Source organism: Mesocricetus auratus, unplaced genomic scaffold, assembly GCF_017639785.1.
Source record: "Mesocricetus auratus isolate SY011 unplaced genomic scaffold, BCM_Maur_2.0 Super-Scaffold_100007, whole genome shotgun sequence".
Classification (NCBI taxonomy): Eukaryota; Metazoa; Chordata; class Mammalia; order Rodentia; family Cricetidae; genus Mesocricetus; species Mesocricetus auratus.
Window position 1 is genome coordinate 53,852,312 of NW_024429191.1, and position 16,892 is coordinate 53,869,203.

The 16,892-nt window shown below is 41.0% G+C and overlaps 1 protein-coding gene across 2 annotated transcripts in view; it reads left to right on the forward strand.

The window, feature by feature from the left end:
• The window catches only part of Smyd4 (SET and MYND domain containing 4), a 49,057-nt gene that overhangs the window by 408 nt on the left and 31,757 nt on the right, over positions 1-16,892 (forward strand). The window contains exon 2 of one of the 2 annotated variants that reach the window (XM_040749145.1): positions 913-1,058. In XM_040749145.1, coding sequence (XP_040605079.1) covers positions 925-1,058 — 134 coding nt within the window. In that variant the 5' untranslated portion in view covers positions 913-924. Of the gene's footprint in view, positions 1-912; positions 1,059-16,892 lie in introns of those variants that run through there. The other variant, XM_040749146.1, reaches the window with a different exon arrangement.

Consider the following 16,892-nt stretch of genomic DNA (forward strand, 5'->3'; position numbering starts at 1 on the left):
AACTGAGTCAAATTGCGTGGGAATTTGTCAGGTGGAAAAGCAGACAGGGGAGGGAGCCGCTGTAGAACGGGAGAGCATCGGGGAGGACATTGCATGGCCACGGGGGAAGCCTCCCGGGGTCTCAGTGGTCAATACCCTCCCCACGAGGCATCCCGGTCCCCGCCTACAAGCTCACATTTCTTCTACTACCTAAGAAAACTAGACAAACATGCTAGTTTAGTGGTGTTCCTAAAAGCAGGAATTCCCTATATAAAAGGACTGGGAGCCTGTAGTGTGGTATGTAATTCCAGCCCTTGGGATGTGAAGATAACAAAAGTTCAAGGTCATCCCTAGCAACACTGTGAATTCGAGGTCAGCCTAGACTACATGAGACCCTCAAAAATAAAAATTTGGGGCCTGGAGTGGTAGTTCTCTGGCGGTAGAAGCAGACAGATTTCTGTGAGTTTGAAGCCTGCCAAGGATAAATAGGAAGACCCGATCTCAAAAAGAAAAAAAACAAAAAACAAAACACCAACAACAAAAACCTGAGCCTATGAACTGAAAGAAAGATCTGGAAATTGAAACAGAAAACTGAACCATCTTAGAAAATAAAATTTTAACTTCGTAGTTGCGGTGTTAAGACCTTGGACAACTAAGGTAAACAGGTCTAGAAGGACTGGAATATGAATCAAATAACGTATTTATATGGCCACTATCTACCATAGTTTCTCGAACAGTCTTCCAAAGAATATTTCTGAGTGACAGGATGTCCAGTGACTTGGTACCACCGATTATATCTCCTTCAGCATATCAAAAAATATAGAAAAGACCTGAAGAGTTGATTTGTTGCTTCTCACTTGCTAGGATGAAATCTCGACTTTTCTAGAATTGTGCATTTATAGAAAGCTGAATACTTATTTTCTAACTTTGCAGAGCTCAGGTAGCATGGATCTGCCTGTGGATGAGTGGAAATCCTACCTTCTTAACAAGTGGACTTCACTCCCAAAGTCTGTGAAGGATGCAATTTCTACAGCAGAGACTTTGACTGGCATCCTTCGTCATTCCTCTTCCCTTCTTCAGTAAGTGAATGGAAGCCTTAGGGAAATTTTGATCTGGAAAACGTTGTCTCTTGTCATTTGTTCTGAAATTACATCTTCTTCTGATTGTAGAAGAGTAGCTTTATGGTTCTGCATTTTGGGGCAGTAAGCAGCTCTTGTCTGTTGTCACATTTCTTCCTAGTCTGTGATTACAGAATGTGTAGGGATGACTATTCTCCTATTTTGGTATGTGTTATATTTCAGTAATTTAGTGTCTTGCTGTAGTCCCGAGGCCATAAACCTTCCTGTCACGCAAAGACTATATGGTGCAGATTGTGTAGCTGCCCAAAGAAATTCATTAAATGCTATAGTTGGGAAAGAACCCTAGAAATCATATGGTCTAGCCGCGGTAATTTTCAAATTCTATGGAGTGTATTCATCAGTAAGATAAGCATTTTACATCACAAGCTAGTAAACATATGCATAGGTAGAAAACAGTGGAATTTCCATTTCAGTTATTCAATGAATATTATTTTTAATTTTCTGAAATTAAAATATAATTACATCTTTTCCTCCCTCCAACCTTCCCATGTATCCCTTCCCACTTTGTTCTTGCTCTCTCTCAAAGTCATGGCCTCATTTTTTTTTAAGTTGTAGTGTACGTGTGTGTGTTTCTAAATATATAAATACAATCTGTCTGTTTGTATGTGTATAATTTTGTGACTGACCACTTGGTCCTGGATAACCAACTAGGGCTTGGTTTCCCTGGAGGAGACTGTTATTTCTCCTACTCTCAACATTCCTTAGTTGCTTCTAGTTCTTCGTCTAATGTTGGGCCCCTGTGAGAATTTTTTCCCCTTTCAGGTTAACCTCGGCAATCAATAGTATTAGTCCCTGAACTCTGGAGGCAGAGGCAGAGCTATGTAGCAAGTTCCAGGCCAGCAAGGGCCATATAGTGAGACCCTGTGTCAAAAAAAAAAAAAATAGTGAGGCCAGGCAGTGGCGGCGCACACCTTTAATCCCAGCACTCGGGAGGCAGAGGCAGGCGGATCTCTGTGAGTTCGAGGCCGGGCTGGACCCACAGCCTCCAAAACAATACAGAGAAACCCTGTCTCGTAAAACCAAAAAAAAAAATAGTGATCGTTCAGTAGCAAGTATAATAAAAATTGGGACAAAAACATCAAATGACAACAATCACCAGGAAAGGAAATGAGTGTATGTGCACCCAGCAGATTCAAGCAATAGCATGAAAGCTAGTCTGGCTCACAGCAGAATGAGCTGAGAGAGTAGACGGAAAATAGTAATAGACACAGTGGGTACTGGGGAAACACAGGTGGCACATGCCATAGGAAGTAATGACCTCAGACAATCACAGAAACTGACTTCTGCCAGCAACCCAGGGAGCCTGGGAGAAGACTCTTTCCCAGACCCTCAAAGAGGATTCTCACATTGTGAGAACCTGCGCAGAGAAGCTGGGGCGCAGGCTTCTGACCTGCAGGACTGTTCAGATAATAAATGGCGATTGTTTTGAGCTGCTCAGTTTGTGGAGTTTGTTGAACAGCAATAGAAAACTAGTTGGCAGAGGCTTGACTGTGTTTTCAAGCAGAGATAGAGCAAACTAAGCCTGCCAGATAAGGTTCATCCAACTGTGTGTTTTCTCTTAGGACCACAGCTAAGAATCATTTTACCAGATAAACATTTGCAGTTCATTTTAGGGTAAGGAGCATTGGTCTTGAACCTTAATTAAGCAAAATAACAGGGGTTTTGTTTTCGTTTTTAATAAAAAATGCCAGTGAGATGGCTCAGCAAGAAAATGCTTGCCTCTGTAGAAAACAAGCTTGACCACCTAATAGGCAAGCTTGGTGACCTGAGTTCAGTCCTTGGGACCCACATAAAGGTAGGAGAGATCCAACTCCACACACATGCTGTTGAATATGAATACACACAACACTAATAATAGAAATAAATAAAAATTTCAAAAAGAAAATCCATTGTTATCATTAGTAGACTTATAAAAATTATATTCTACTATTATATTTTTAATTTTGTCAAAAGATTTTAGAAATCTTGTTATATGAGTAACTATAATTTATTAAAATTTTCTTCTCGGTTTACAAAGCCTAAATAATGTAGCCTTCTACATGAAAAGTTGCTGAGTCCTGATTTTTCCCTTTAAATTTCTTTTACTTGTGTGTGTGTGTGTGTGTGTGTGTGTGTGTGTGTGTGTGTGTGTGTGTGTGTGTCATATGCATGCACATGCCACAGTTTACATGTGGAGGTCAGAGGACAACTTTGCAAGTTGGTTTTCTCTTTCTACCATGTGGGTTCTAGGGATTGAATTCAGGTCATCAGACATGGCAGGAAGTGCCTTTTGGTCTGAACAATCTCACTGGCCCTGAGCCCTGTTTTAAAGACTCGCTGTCTTCTGTGTTAGGACAGACCGCAGACGGAGCCAGAGTAGAAGCAGAGACACTGTAAGACCAGTACTGTAACCCAATGAGAAGAAGGACGTGGGCCGGGGTGACTAGTTAGGGTAGGAAGCCTTTGGATTCTGAGGTAGATTTAATAGCAATTATTGAGATGAGATGTGTTGTATAATAGAATGTGAGAAGTAAAAATGACCCCAGGGAGAAGGTAGAGGATGACATTGCCAAATCTGGTAACCACATATGGGAACAAAGATTACACGTCATATTTGAGTTGCATGTGTCCAGTGGATGCACAATAGCAGTGTCTAAACATGTTTGGAGTTCAAGAGAGAGGCCTGGGATAGAGATACAAACCTGGGAGAGCTCCGTGCTATTTAGAGCCTTCAAACTGGTTAAGTCACCAAGCAAGAATGTGTGGATGCTCACTGCATGTTCTGTACTGTGACTGTTCACCTTCTGTTTACCTCATTTTGAAATGCTAATCAGAACCACTAAATTCATTTCATGACCCACTGAATCATGACCTACAACTTGAAAAAAACTGAAAAAATGTCTAAAGTGTCCTACAGGATCTGTGGATTCCCTTTACAGAATTTTAAAAATGGTGAGGAACTGATGAAAGTATGGATAATAGGCAGAATTTCACCTAGATAAAGCAGTCTGGTTTACTAACAGAAAATGTAATAAGCAACAAGAATCATCTGAATATTTGATGCATTGGCAGGAATGTAAATTAAAGAGGGGGATTTGTCTGTTTAATACAGGAATTCCTCAAGTCTAGCTTGGGCTCCCTTCCCTTTTCTCTTTGTATTCTCAATTGAGGTAATTGAATGCAGACCAGTGACATCATTTCTCTGAAATGTCCTTAAAATGTATCCTAATCCCTGGCCTCTTATTTGAGACTCAAATCTGTAAATCTAGATAACTTCTTGAAAAATCTTAAAGATACTTAAGAATTGAGCATGTCCAGAAACAAACACATGATTTTGCCATCAAAATCAGTTTCCCTTTAGTGGTTTCCTATCCTAATGAATTACAGCAGGTTCAGTTCCTAATCTGGAAACTTTAGGGCCTGTTCTAGTTTCATTTCTGTTGCTGTGATAAAATATCCTAGCATAAAGCAACTTGGAAGAGGAAAAGGTTTATTTGCCTTGCAGTTTGGGATATGGTCCATGATTTCTGGGAAGTCAAGGCAGGGACTAAGAGCATCACATTCACAGTCAAGAACAGAGAAAGAATAAGCATCTGGCTTGCTTGCTCTTAGCAAGCTTTCTCCTCTCTTATATGCTGGAGACCTCCTGCTCAAGGAATGGTACTGCTCACAGTGCGCTGGGTCTTCCCACCTCAGTTTACAAGCAGGAAAATCCCTCTATCAACACGCCCTTAGCCCACCCCAGAGTAGACAGTTCCTTCATGGAGGCTCTTCCTGGATGATTCTTGGTTCTGTCACTTTGGCGATTAAAGCTAACCATCACAGAGCTATTCTGTATTGAAAAACCAAATTTGTAAGCTAGGCCTGATAGCACAAGCCTATAATGCCAACATGAAGGAGGATCACAAGCTGAAGGTCATTTACAAAGTCAAGTGTGAGACAGTTATCGACTATATGAGACCGTGCTTTCATAAATAAGAAGGAAAAAACTACCTCATGATGCCCCCTGCCCCACATCAGAGCATCTTATAGAATCTCTTATTGAACTATACCAGTTACGACCCAGAAACTGGCTGATTTCTTTCCTTCTCCCTTACGTTCCACATTAAATCTCCTCTCAAATCTTGTTTTTGCAGTGTATATTGGCAAATTTCTTCACATTTGGCAAATAGGTCACAGCAGGCAATGCTCCCAAGGCAACTAAAAAAAAAATTCTACTGTAACAAACACATTTTACAGACATAAGATGGTATCAAGGTGTAGATGAACTAAAATTTCTGAAGGGAAAGACTTCTTAGTGATCATTAGCTATTTTCTTTCCTGAGGATAAATTGTACACTAAGGAACGAAGATGAACCCAGCCATCCTGGAAGAAATGGAAGTTGACAGAACTCTTAGCAGTCATTTGGGTCTGGTCTGGTAGATTGACAAATGGACAAATTCATAGCCCAAATACAAAACCAGTTTTCCCCAGTTCTCAGAAACAGAAAGTCAACTAAAAAGGCAGGATAAAACCTTCAGTCTTATAGTGGAGGAGCAAAATCCTACAGCCAGAAAGGACACTGCAGCAAATACAAAAGATCTCTGTCAAGACATTTGCCAGATGTTGAATGTCTGTGATCTGACAAGCCACAGATCCAAGTTCATAGCCTCCCTAAGACCAAAACCTCGAGGCCTAAAGAAATAGAGAGTTCTTTCTAGGCTCTCGAACTGAAGTTCAGGAAGACCACATTCAAGAATAGGTGAAAAAGTAGCTATACTGAATTTTATGGGTTTTTGTTTTTTAAGACAGCGTCTGTCCATGTAGCTCAGGCTGACCTCAGGTTTTATTCTCCTGCCTCAGCCTCACTAATTCTAGCAGAAGGAAACATGCTGCCTAAACATGAAGACCTTGAGTTGAAAATGCTGGTACCCACACACATTAGAATTCTCTAAAGTAATAGAGCTGATAGAATGAATAAATGATTTTTGTTTTATTTTGTTTTTTTGTTTTGTTTTGAGACAGAGTTTCTCTGTGTAGCCTTGGCTGTCCTGGAATTCACTGTATAGACCTTGAACTCAGAGATTCATCTGCCTCTGCCTTCCTAGTGCTGGGATTAAAGGTGTGCACCACGATACTTGGCAGAATGTATGTATTAAGATGGGGTTTACTAGATTGACTTAATATGGTCTGACTCTGGAGTGGCTGAGAACCTAGTAGGTGCTCTGTACACAAAGCTAGATGTCTCAGCTGACCCAATTGAAAGGCCTTCAGAATTTCTGGAGAACTTCTGGTCTTCAGTCTGTGTTGGAAGTTGGAAGTTGCTTATAATATCAGCAAAGGAATGCCTCAACATCAGGACAGATGAACTTGCCAGCAAGAATGAAGGCAAACAGGCAAAAAATGGCATGGAAATGTCTCCATGTCCTTTTATCTGGGCCACCACTAGAAGGTACTATCCACATTTAGTGTGGGTCTTTTCACTTTAAATGACCTGATCAAGAAACTCACTCATGCTAGGCAGTGGTGGAGCACGCCTTTAGTTCCAGCACTTGAGAGGCAGAGGCAAGTGGATCTCTGAATTCGAGACCAGCCTAGTCTACAGAGTGAGTTCTAGGACTGATTCACAGAGAAACCCTGTCTCAGAAAAAAGGGGGGTGGGGAGGAGAAACTCACTCATGGGGGGGGGGAGCAGCTGGGGAGATTGGCTCAGTGGTTAAGAGCACTTAATACTCTTGCAAAGGACTTGGGTCAATTCCCAGAACTCACATGGGAGTTCACAACCATCAGTTACTCCAGTCCCATGGGATCCATCACTATCTTCTGACCTCTGGGCATGGATATGGTGCATATACATACATGTAGGTGAAGCATTCATACTCATAAAATTAAATAAATAAGAAAATCCCTCTCTGGGGCTGGAGAGATGGCTCAATGATTAAGAGCACCAACTGCTCTTCCAGAGAACCTGGGTTCAATTCCCAGTACCCACATGGCAGCTCACAACTGTGTGATCTAGCACCCTTGCTCAAACTCTACATGCAGACAAAAATGTCAGTGCACATAAAAATAAATAAATTAGAAAAAAGAAAGTGCCTCTCAGGAATGTCAGCAGCTTGAATTTTAGTTGATTACAAATCCAGTCAAGATGACAACTGAGATGAGCCAGACATGACCGAACCCATCTATAACCTCAGGTGTTGCTTAGATGTGGGATGGAGACAAGTGGATCCCAGGGCCTCACTCGCCAGGCAGCCTAGCTGAAAAAGTAAGCTCCAGATTCAGTGAGAGAGCCTGTCTCAAAAATAAGATGAAAAAGCAATTGAGGAAGACATCCACCCATACATCATCCTCTGGCCTCCATATGCACCAGCACACAGAGGTGCACACATTCATACATCACATACACACAGTAAGATTAAATTAAAAAGACAAGTAGGATGTGATGTGATGGCATGAACTTAAAATCCAAACACTTGAGAGACTGAGACAAGATCATCAAGAGTTTGAGGCCAGGGGCTGGAGAGATGGCTCAGCAGTTAGAAGCATGTGCTGCTCTTCCAGAGGACCCAGGTTCAATTTCCATCACTCTCATGGCAACTCAGAGCCATCTGTAACTTCAGTTCCAGGGGATCTATGCTGGCTAGTCTTTAGATCAGCTTGACACAGCTAGGAGCATCTGAGTAAAGGAAACCTCAGTTGAGAAAATATCCCCTATCATATTGGCCTGTAGGTAAGCGTATGAGATAATTTCTTGACTGATGTGGAAGGGTCCAGTCTCCTGTGGGTAGTGCCATTCCTGGACAGGTGGTCCTGGTTTGTATAAGAAAGCAGGCTTAGAGCCGGGCGTTGGTGGCTCACGCCTTTAAAGCCAGTACTCAGGAGGCAAAGGCAAGTGGATCTCTGTGAGTTCGAGACCAGCCTGATCTACCAAGCATGTCCAAAACAATACAGAGAAACCCTGTTTCGAGAAGAAGAGGAGGAAGAGGAAGAGGAAGAAGAGAAACAAAGCAGGCTTAGTAAGCCAGTTTCCTCCATGGCTTCTGCTTTAGTTCCTGCCTCCAGGTTCCTGCCTTGAGTTCCTGCCCTGACTTCCCTCGGTGATGGAGTGTGACCTGAGAGTTGCAAGATGAAATAAACCCTTTCCTCCTCAAGTTACTTTTAGTCATGGTGTTTATCACAGCAATAGAAACCCTAACTAAAAAGGTCCCAGTTTCTAGCCTCTGAGGGCATCATGTAAGCATGTAGTGCACAAACATACATGCAGGCAAAAACACCCATACACATAATACATTTTTAAGAGGGGGCTGGAGAGATGGTCCAGTGCTTATGAACACTGGCTGCTCTTGCAGGGAACCCAGGTTCAATCCCAGCACCCATCCAGCCACTCACAACTACTTGCAGTTCAAGCTCCAGGGGATCTGATGGCCTCTTCTGGCTTCCAGTGATACCAGGCACACACATGGTGTACATGACAATAAATAATTAAAGAGGAAAAAATTTATTAAGAGTTTGAGGCCAGCCTGGGCTACATAGTGAGACTTTTCCTCAAAGCAAACAAAACAAAGATTAAATTAATAAATGTTGGTTGAATGACATTTTAGAAAATATATGAAATTCTGAGTTTAGCGACTGGTATATATTAAAGCTCAAAATAATATATAAATGAGAATCCGGATAAACAACTTCATGGGCAGCTCTGAGAGCAGTGTACACTGTACTCTCTTCTCCAGGGAAAGCCTTTCAGATGTTTGTGCACCCTGAGGATTTGCAAGTATAGTGCTGACTCCAGAAATGTTCTTACAGGGGCATTTCCATTATTGTCTTTACCCAAAGTACTCCTTTGGGCTTTTGTTGTTGTTGCTTGATTGTTTTTTGGTTTGTTTTTGTTTTTTAAGGCAGGGTTAACAATATGTTGCCCTGACTGGCATAGTACTTGCTATGTGGTCTCAAACTGTCAATCATCCTGCCTCCGCCTCCAGAGTAGAGTGCTGGTGTATAGGCATGTATAACCTTATGTGTGGCTGGAGATTTCTTTGTTAGTCTCTTTTTTTAATTATTTATTTATTATATACACAGTATTCTGCTTGCATGTATGCATGCCAGAAGAGGGAACCAGATTTCATTATAGATGGTTGTGAGCCACCATGTGGTTGCTGGAATTTGAACTCAGGACCTGTGGAAGAGCAAGCAGTGCTCTTAACCGCTGAGCCATCTCTCCAGCCCCTTTGTTAGTCTCTTTATTTGTGGGGAGCTTATGTGTGAAGCTCAGAGGTAACTTGTGGGAATTGGTTCTCTTCTCACACCATGTGGGTTCCAGGGGTCAAACTAAGGTTGTCGGATCTTTTTGGCAAGCACTTCCACATGTTGAGCCATCTCACCAGCTCCAATTTTATGTCTGGTTGTTTGGGGGATCTAGGGATTGAACCTGGAGCCTCAGAAATACAGTTTTTGGGTTTTTTTTTGTTTGTTTGTTGGGGTTTTGGTTTTTTTTAAGATGTATTTATTTATTATGTATACAGTGTTCTTTCTGTCTGCATGCATGCCTGCAGGCCAGACAAGGGCATCAGATCTCATTATATGATTGTGAGCCGCCATGTGGGTGCTGGGATTTGAACCCGGGTCCTCTGGAAGAGCAGCCAGTGCTCTTAACCGCTGAGCTATCTCTCCAGCCCAGGGATTTGGTTTTTTTAAAGACAGGGTTTCTCTGTGTCGCTTTGGAACCTGTCCTGAAACCTAGCTCTTGTAGACCAGGCTGGTCTTGAACTCATAGAGATCCACCTGCCTCTGCCTCCTGAGTGCTGGGATCAACTGTGTGTGCCATCACCGCCCAGCTTATGGGTTGTTGGTTTTTTTGTTTGTTTGTTTGGTTTGTTTTTTGTTTGCTTGTTTGTTTGAGACAGGTCTCACTATGTAGCTCTTGCTGTTCTGGAACTATGTAGACTAGGCTGGCCTCCAACTCACAGAGATCCACCTGCCTCTGCCTCCAAGTGCTCAGAATTAAAGGCTTGCACAGCCACACCTGTGCAGCATTAATTTTTTTAAACATCTATGCCTTGTCCATATCTTGATTGCACATCCATTATAATTTGTTCCTTGTATTTTTATCCTCTACAAATTGATGGTTTGATACTTGGTTCCTGGTGGGTAGTGTTATTTCAATAAACTGTAGCTGCTTTAAGATGTAGGGTGTGGCTGACAGGTAGGTTGATAGGTAGGCCTATAGGCAGCTCTCTGTTTCCTGATCGACCACACAATGAACAGCATGTTGAGCTGTTCCAGCATCTTTCCTGCTGTCACAGGTGGAAATCCCAGAATTCCCGAACCCTTTCCTCTGCAGCTGCTTCAGTCAGGTAGTTTGGTCACAGCAGCACAAAAGCTAACTGTAAGAACTAAGTTGTGTATCAAGAACCCCTTTTCTACCAAAACCGTCCTCTCTACTCTGCTTTCTTCCTCCCAATTCTTAATATAAATCCAGTTAGATGCATCCAGTAGCATTCAAGCGGTAGCCTGGGCTACCTTAAAATTCACTCCAGTCAATTAATCATCACCTTTAAACTCAGCCTTCCACAAAGTCTCAAGGCATGGCAAAATGTATACCAGTGCTTTGTCACAATGTCATAGGAATGCCTCTAATCGAATTCCCAAGAAAGTGCTTATTCCTGTCTGAAACCTCTTGAGCACAGCCTGTACTCTCTGCATTCTGTCAATATTCTATTCCCAGCTCTCACTGGAACAGACCAGTAATATGTATGTATGCTCAGTTCATAGTATGTATGCTCTCTGTAACCTGGACTCCAAACTTCTCTAGACACCTCCCCTAAACCAGTTCTGAGGCATCTGAACTCCATCACCAGGTAAAACCATCACAGCAACCCTACAGTCAGCACTGCTTTTCTATGTTGTTCAGTTTTTCGTTGTTGTAACAAAATGCCTAGTAAAACCCAAGGGAGGAAGCTTTGTTCTGGCTTACAGTTTCAATAGTCATCTGGCTGTGTGGCTTTGAGCCTGAAGGAAATCAGAGTATCATGTGAGTAGGAGGAGCTGGTAGCAGAAGAGGCTGCTCACTGCATGGCAGTCAAGAAGCAGAGAAAGCAAAGAACCAACAACAAGGTAGACCCTTGAAGGGCATGCCTCCAGTGACAAACTTCCTCCAGCTAGCCCTTATCTGGTTTCTTCTGCCTCTCTGTGATACCTTCAGATTATCAGTCTGTCAGTTAATTAATCCATTCATTAGGTCAGAGCATTCCTGACCCAGTCACTTCCTAAGAGTCCCTCCTCTGAACTTTGCATTGAGGGCTATGCCTCCAACTCAGGAGTTTGGGGGGAACTTTTTGCATTCTTCTCATTCTTTTCAAAGATATATAGTCAGAGAGCTTTCTGGTCCTTTTGTGTATTTGCATATGTTTGTACATAAATACATTATATATCTTTTTATTTATTCTCCATTAGATTATATTGTGTGTGTTGTTCTGCGGCAGCTTTTCAACATCACACCTTTATCTTCTTAACAGCCATATGATATAACTAGAATAGTATAATTATGTCCCAATTTAGTTGTTCTTTTTCCTATGATGAGCAATTAAGTATTTTTTGTTGTTTGGTTTTGTTTCACAACTGCAAACAATGATACAGTAAACAATCTTTATGTGTGATTTGAGCACATACTTAAGATTAAGACAGAGAATTGCTCTACCCATGGTTATGGGCATCTTAAATGAATAGCTATTGCCACATTGTCTACCAGAAAGCCTTTACCAGCTTCCCATAAACAAAGTGTGAGAGACGTTTCCTCATTCTCTCCAACATTCCAAAGCAACAGTCCTTAGGTTCAGTCTCCAGAACCACAAAACACAAAAAGAACAAAGGCAAAAACAAAAAAATTTCTGGTATTTAATCGACAGCTTTCTGATTGATTAACAGTGAAATAGTATCCTTTTTCTGGCATTAAGCTCATTTGCATTGCTTCTATTTGTGTCCTTTGTCCATTGTGCTAGTGGGTCATCTTACATCTATCTATAAGTCTGGCTGCTTAAATATTTGCTGTACTTCACTATGTATGTTACTAATTTTTCTTCTTTAAAGCATTATGATATATTTCATTGTACAGTCAACCATCCATTTCCACAGGACCTCGGATGGAAAATATTAGGCAGAAAAAAGAATCCCAGCAAGTCTCCCACAACCAAACTTGAATTGAATCACACACACACACACACACACACACACACACACACACACACACACACACGTTGTGCTGAATCCATGTACCTGACACGATTTGTAGGCACACCCAGTTAAGCTTCCTGCTTGTCACAGACCCTCTTTCTCCAGCACTCAGTGTCCCAGCAATAGTCTCTACATCTGGTGTAGCATTTGTGATGTGTGTTGGTAGTCTTAGGATACGTCTGTACTGATCATATATAGGTTCTCTTTTCTTCTCATTAGTCACCGAACCATACAACATAACAACTGTGTATAAGGTATTTATGTTATCTTGAGTATTATAATATATGGGAGCCAATGGAAGAGATCTTATCTAGCATAAAAGCTTGGGCTTGGTCCCCAGCACCAACACCACCTCCCCACACACACTAGAGCATGTAGAAATGTTGTAAAGAATAATAAAGGATTTGCATGTTACATGAAATGTTGTATAGGAACTTAAACACTGGCAGAGTATGTGTATGTGTGTGTCTGTGTCTGTGTGAGAGTGTGTGTGTGTGTGTGTTGTTTTAACTTTCACATAAGCATATCTGTTATTTGGGTTGGGTTGTGGTTTTTTGAGTGTATTTTTTAGATTTATTTTATGTGTGTCTGTGTACCACCTGTGTACCTGGTGCCCACAGACATCAGAAAAGGGCATTGGATACCCTGGAACTGGAATCACAGAGGCACCCTGTGATACTAGAAACTGAACCCAGGTCCTCTGCAAGAGCAACAGGTGCTTTTAACTGTTGATCAGTCGCTCTAGTCTCTTAGTTTTTTTCAAGTCAGAGTTTTTCTATGTAAACATATCCTAGAACTTTCTATGTAGACCAGGCTGGCCTTGAACTCATGGTGATCCTTCTGCCTCTGCCTCTCCAGTGCTTAAACTATAGGTATGTGTCAACACCTCAACTTTTGTGTTTGTTTTTTAAGGTAGGATTTTGCTATGTAGTCCTTACTGAACTGGTATTTGTCGTATATCCCAGGCTAACCTTAAACTCATGGCAATCCTCCTCCCTCAGCCTCAAATGCTAGGATTGCTAGGGGGCACTACATGCCTGGTTTGTCATTTTCCTTTACAGCTTTTGAATTATATGTCTTGCTTATAATGATCTATTCTACATCCAGATTATAAAATTGTATCCTCTTCTAACCTGTTTTATAGCTTTATACTTTTAACTATAATCCATCCAAAAATGCTCCAGCTCTATTGACATATACTTGATAGATAAAAAATTATGTGTATCTACAGTGTTATCTTAGTGTTCTACTGCTGTGATGAGCCACCATGACCAAGGCAACCCTTATAAAAGAAAACATTTAACTTGGAGCTTTCTTACAGTTTTAGAGGGCTTTAGTCCATTATCATGGCAGGGAGCATGTCAACACAAAGGCAAGCATGGTACTAGAGAAGTAATTGAGAACTTTACATCCTGATCCGCAGCAGGGGAGGGATGGAGGGAGAGGGAGAGAGACAGACTGCATGGCATGAGCTTTTGAAACCTCAAAGCCTACTCCCAGTGACACACCTCCTTCAACAAAGACACACCTCCTAATCCTTCTCAAACAGTTCTACTCCCTGGTGACTAAGCAGTGGAGTCCATTCGCATTCAGACCACTACAGGTGTACAAAGTGATGCCACAATACGTAAACACAGCTGAAATAAATGTTATATATGACTGGTTAGTGTTTTTTTTTTTTTTGTCAACTTGTCACATACCTAGACATATAGGAGAAGTAATCTGAATTGAGGAATTGCCTCCATCAGATTAGCTTGTGGACATATTTGTGGGGCATTTTCTTGATTGCTCATTGTTGTAGGAGGGCCCACCCCACTGTGGGCTCCCTACATTTGGGAAGGTGATCTTGAGAAGTATAAGGAAGACAGCCTGGGAGCAAGCCAGTAGACAGCCTTTCTCCATGGTTTCTGCTCCAGTTCCTGCCTCCAGATCCAACTTGATGAACTCCTATCCTGACTCTGTTCAATGATTTACTGTTAACAGGACATGAAAGCCAAATAACCCTTTTCTCCCCTGGTTGATTTTTATCAGGGTTTTATCACAGTAACAGAGAACAAAACTTGATGATATTTTAACCTTTTTTGTTTTTTTTAACAAAATCATTTTCTATAGCATTTATTGAATGCCCCATCTTGTTCCCAGTACTTCAGAGTGCCGTAGTTATTGAGAATTAAGTTCCCCAGTACTTTATAAATTTGTTTCTAGATTCTGTGTATCAAAACCAAAGAGTTTTAATCATTATGACTTCATTCATTTTATAACCTTCAAGTTTCAAGTTAACAGAAACCCAGCCCAAATTTGATATTTATAACTATGAAACTAAAATTTTCAAAAGCAGATATTTTCAGACTGCCTTGTATACAAAGGCTCAAAGCATGTCATCAGACTTCATATTTCTTCAACATCTAACAGACTTTGCATTTGGTAATTATGTACCTATTCTTAGCCCAGGGCATACCCAGTTAGCTTACTAACCCCAGAGAAGGAAACCTTCTTTCTGGATAGTTTCATTGAAAAGTTCTTGGAAGGCTTTATTTTATCTTCCAAGACAGGGTCTCACTATGTATCTCTGGCTGTCCTGGAACTCACTCTTTAGACCAGGCTGGTCTTGTACTCACAGGGATCCTCCAGCTTCTGCCTCCCAATTGCTGGGAGTAAAGGCATGGTCAGCTATGCCCAGCTATGGGAATAGATTAGCCTAACTTTGATTTCCCACATATCCCTTTGGTCTAAGATATGCAACTCCTCTGATTGTCCAAGCCTGGTGTAATCTTGAGGCCAATCCTGTTTCTACTCAAGGAACAGTTTCCCTACTGAGATTTACCAGTAGAAGGAAAGGGGGCACTCAAAAAGCAGAGAAACAGAGGCAGATGGATCTCTGTAAATTTGAGGTCAGCTTGGTATAAAAGTGAGTTCCAAGACAGCCAAGACTACACAGAAAAACTCTGTCTCAGAAAAGCTAATAATAATAATAATCCGGAAACCCTCCAGTACAAAAGTGACTTCCTAGTTATATGATTAGGCCAAGATGCACACATCCACAACCATTACCCATCTTCAGAACCTTTGTTATATTGTGTACATTTCCTCATGTGAACTTTAGAATTGGCTTGTCAAGTTTCATAAAAAAAATGTTGTTGGGCTCTTGATTGGGATTGTGTTAAATTTATAGATTCATTTAGGGAGAACTGACATCTTTACAATAGTAAATGTTTTCATCCAAGGAAAAGGTTGTCTTGCCACTTACTTGGGGTTTTTTTTATGTCCTTAGGTAAAGGTTTATAGTTTTCTTTATATAGGTATTGCCCATTTCCTGCTAGATTTTTATTTTTACTTAAAAGGTTTCTTTTGTTGTTATTGTGCATAAACATTTTCCCCCAATTGCATTCTGTAATTGATGGTTAGGGGTTATAAATAAAAGGTAGAATTTTTAAGAAATTGCTGTATAAATGACTGCTTTGGTGTACTATAACATTATTTCATTGTTGTGCCAAACTACTTGGCGTTTTTTGCGTTAAATAATGATATCTGTACATAGTAATCCTCTGATCCGGTATTGGTACTTCTTACTGACTTTGTAATCCTCTGATCCTGTACTGGTACTTCTTACTGACTTTTTGCCTTTGATAGCATAAGTACACATCTCATACTGTGGTCAATGCTCATGCACATCTAGGATAGCTACATAGGCTTATAATATGCAGCTTGCTTCAGTTCAAGGGAGTTGCCCTATATTCCTCAATGCTAAAGGTTTTTTTTTTTATCACAAATACACATTGAATTTTATCAAGTTTTTAAAAGTATCTTGAGAAATGACCGTTTTTCTGGTTCTGTTTAAATAAGATTTTATAACTATAGTTATAAATAATATTAGTCTACATATTTCTTCTGTTCTTTTTGTCAACTCTTAGAATCAGAGTTGTGGTAGTCTCAGAATGAATCAGGAGTTTCCTTTCTCTTTCTCTGTTCTTAAGTTGTTTATGTAATGTAAGGCTGATGTGTATATCTTCCAGCTAGGCCTTACAAACAAAAGGTGTCTGCTGCAACCTTCCAAAACAACCTTCCTACCAGGTAGAGACCATGAGCCTTTGTGGGACTTGTCACAGTCAAACATAACATTGTTATCTAAGAAAATATTGTCTGGAGTCAAGACCTTGATGGAGAAAGCCACAGAATCAGCTAGTGAGAGATCACTGACTCAGGTCTGACAAATGGAGACCCTACATAAGACTGAACTAGACTCCCTTGATATAGGTGACAGTGGTGTGACTGGGACAATATATGAGGCCACTGGCAGTGGGTCCAAGTCCTAACACTAATGCACAAACTGTCTTACTGAAGCCCATTCTATATGGAGAGATACTTTTTCCAGCCTAGACACAGGGGTGTGGGGGTGGAGAGGTGCCTTGGTCCTGCCTCAAGGAGATGATGGAACAGACTTAGTAGACTTCCTAGGGGAGGCCTTACCCTCTTCGAGGACAGATGGGAGCAGGAGAAGAGGAGGGAGGGGGAACTGGGATTGAAATATAAAAAGTAAATTAATAAAGAATAAATAAATAAAAAGAGGAAAAAATACACCTCGAAGG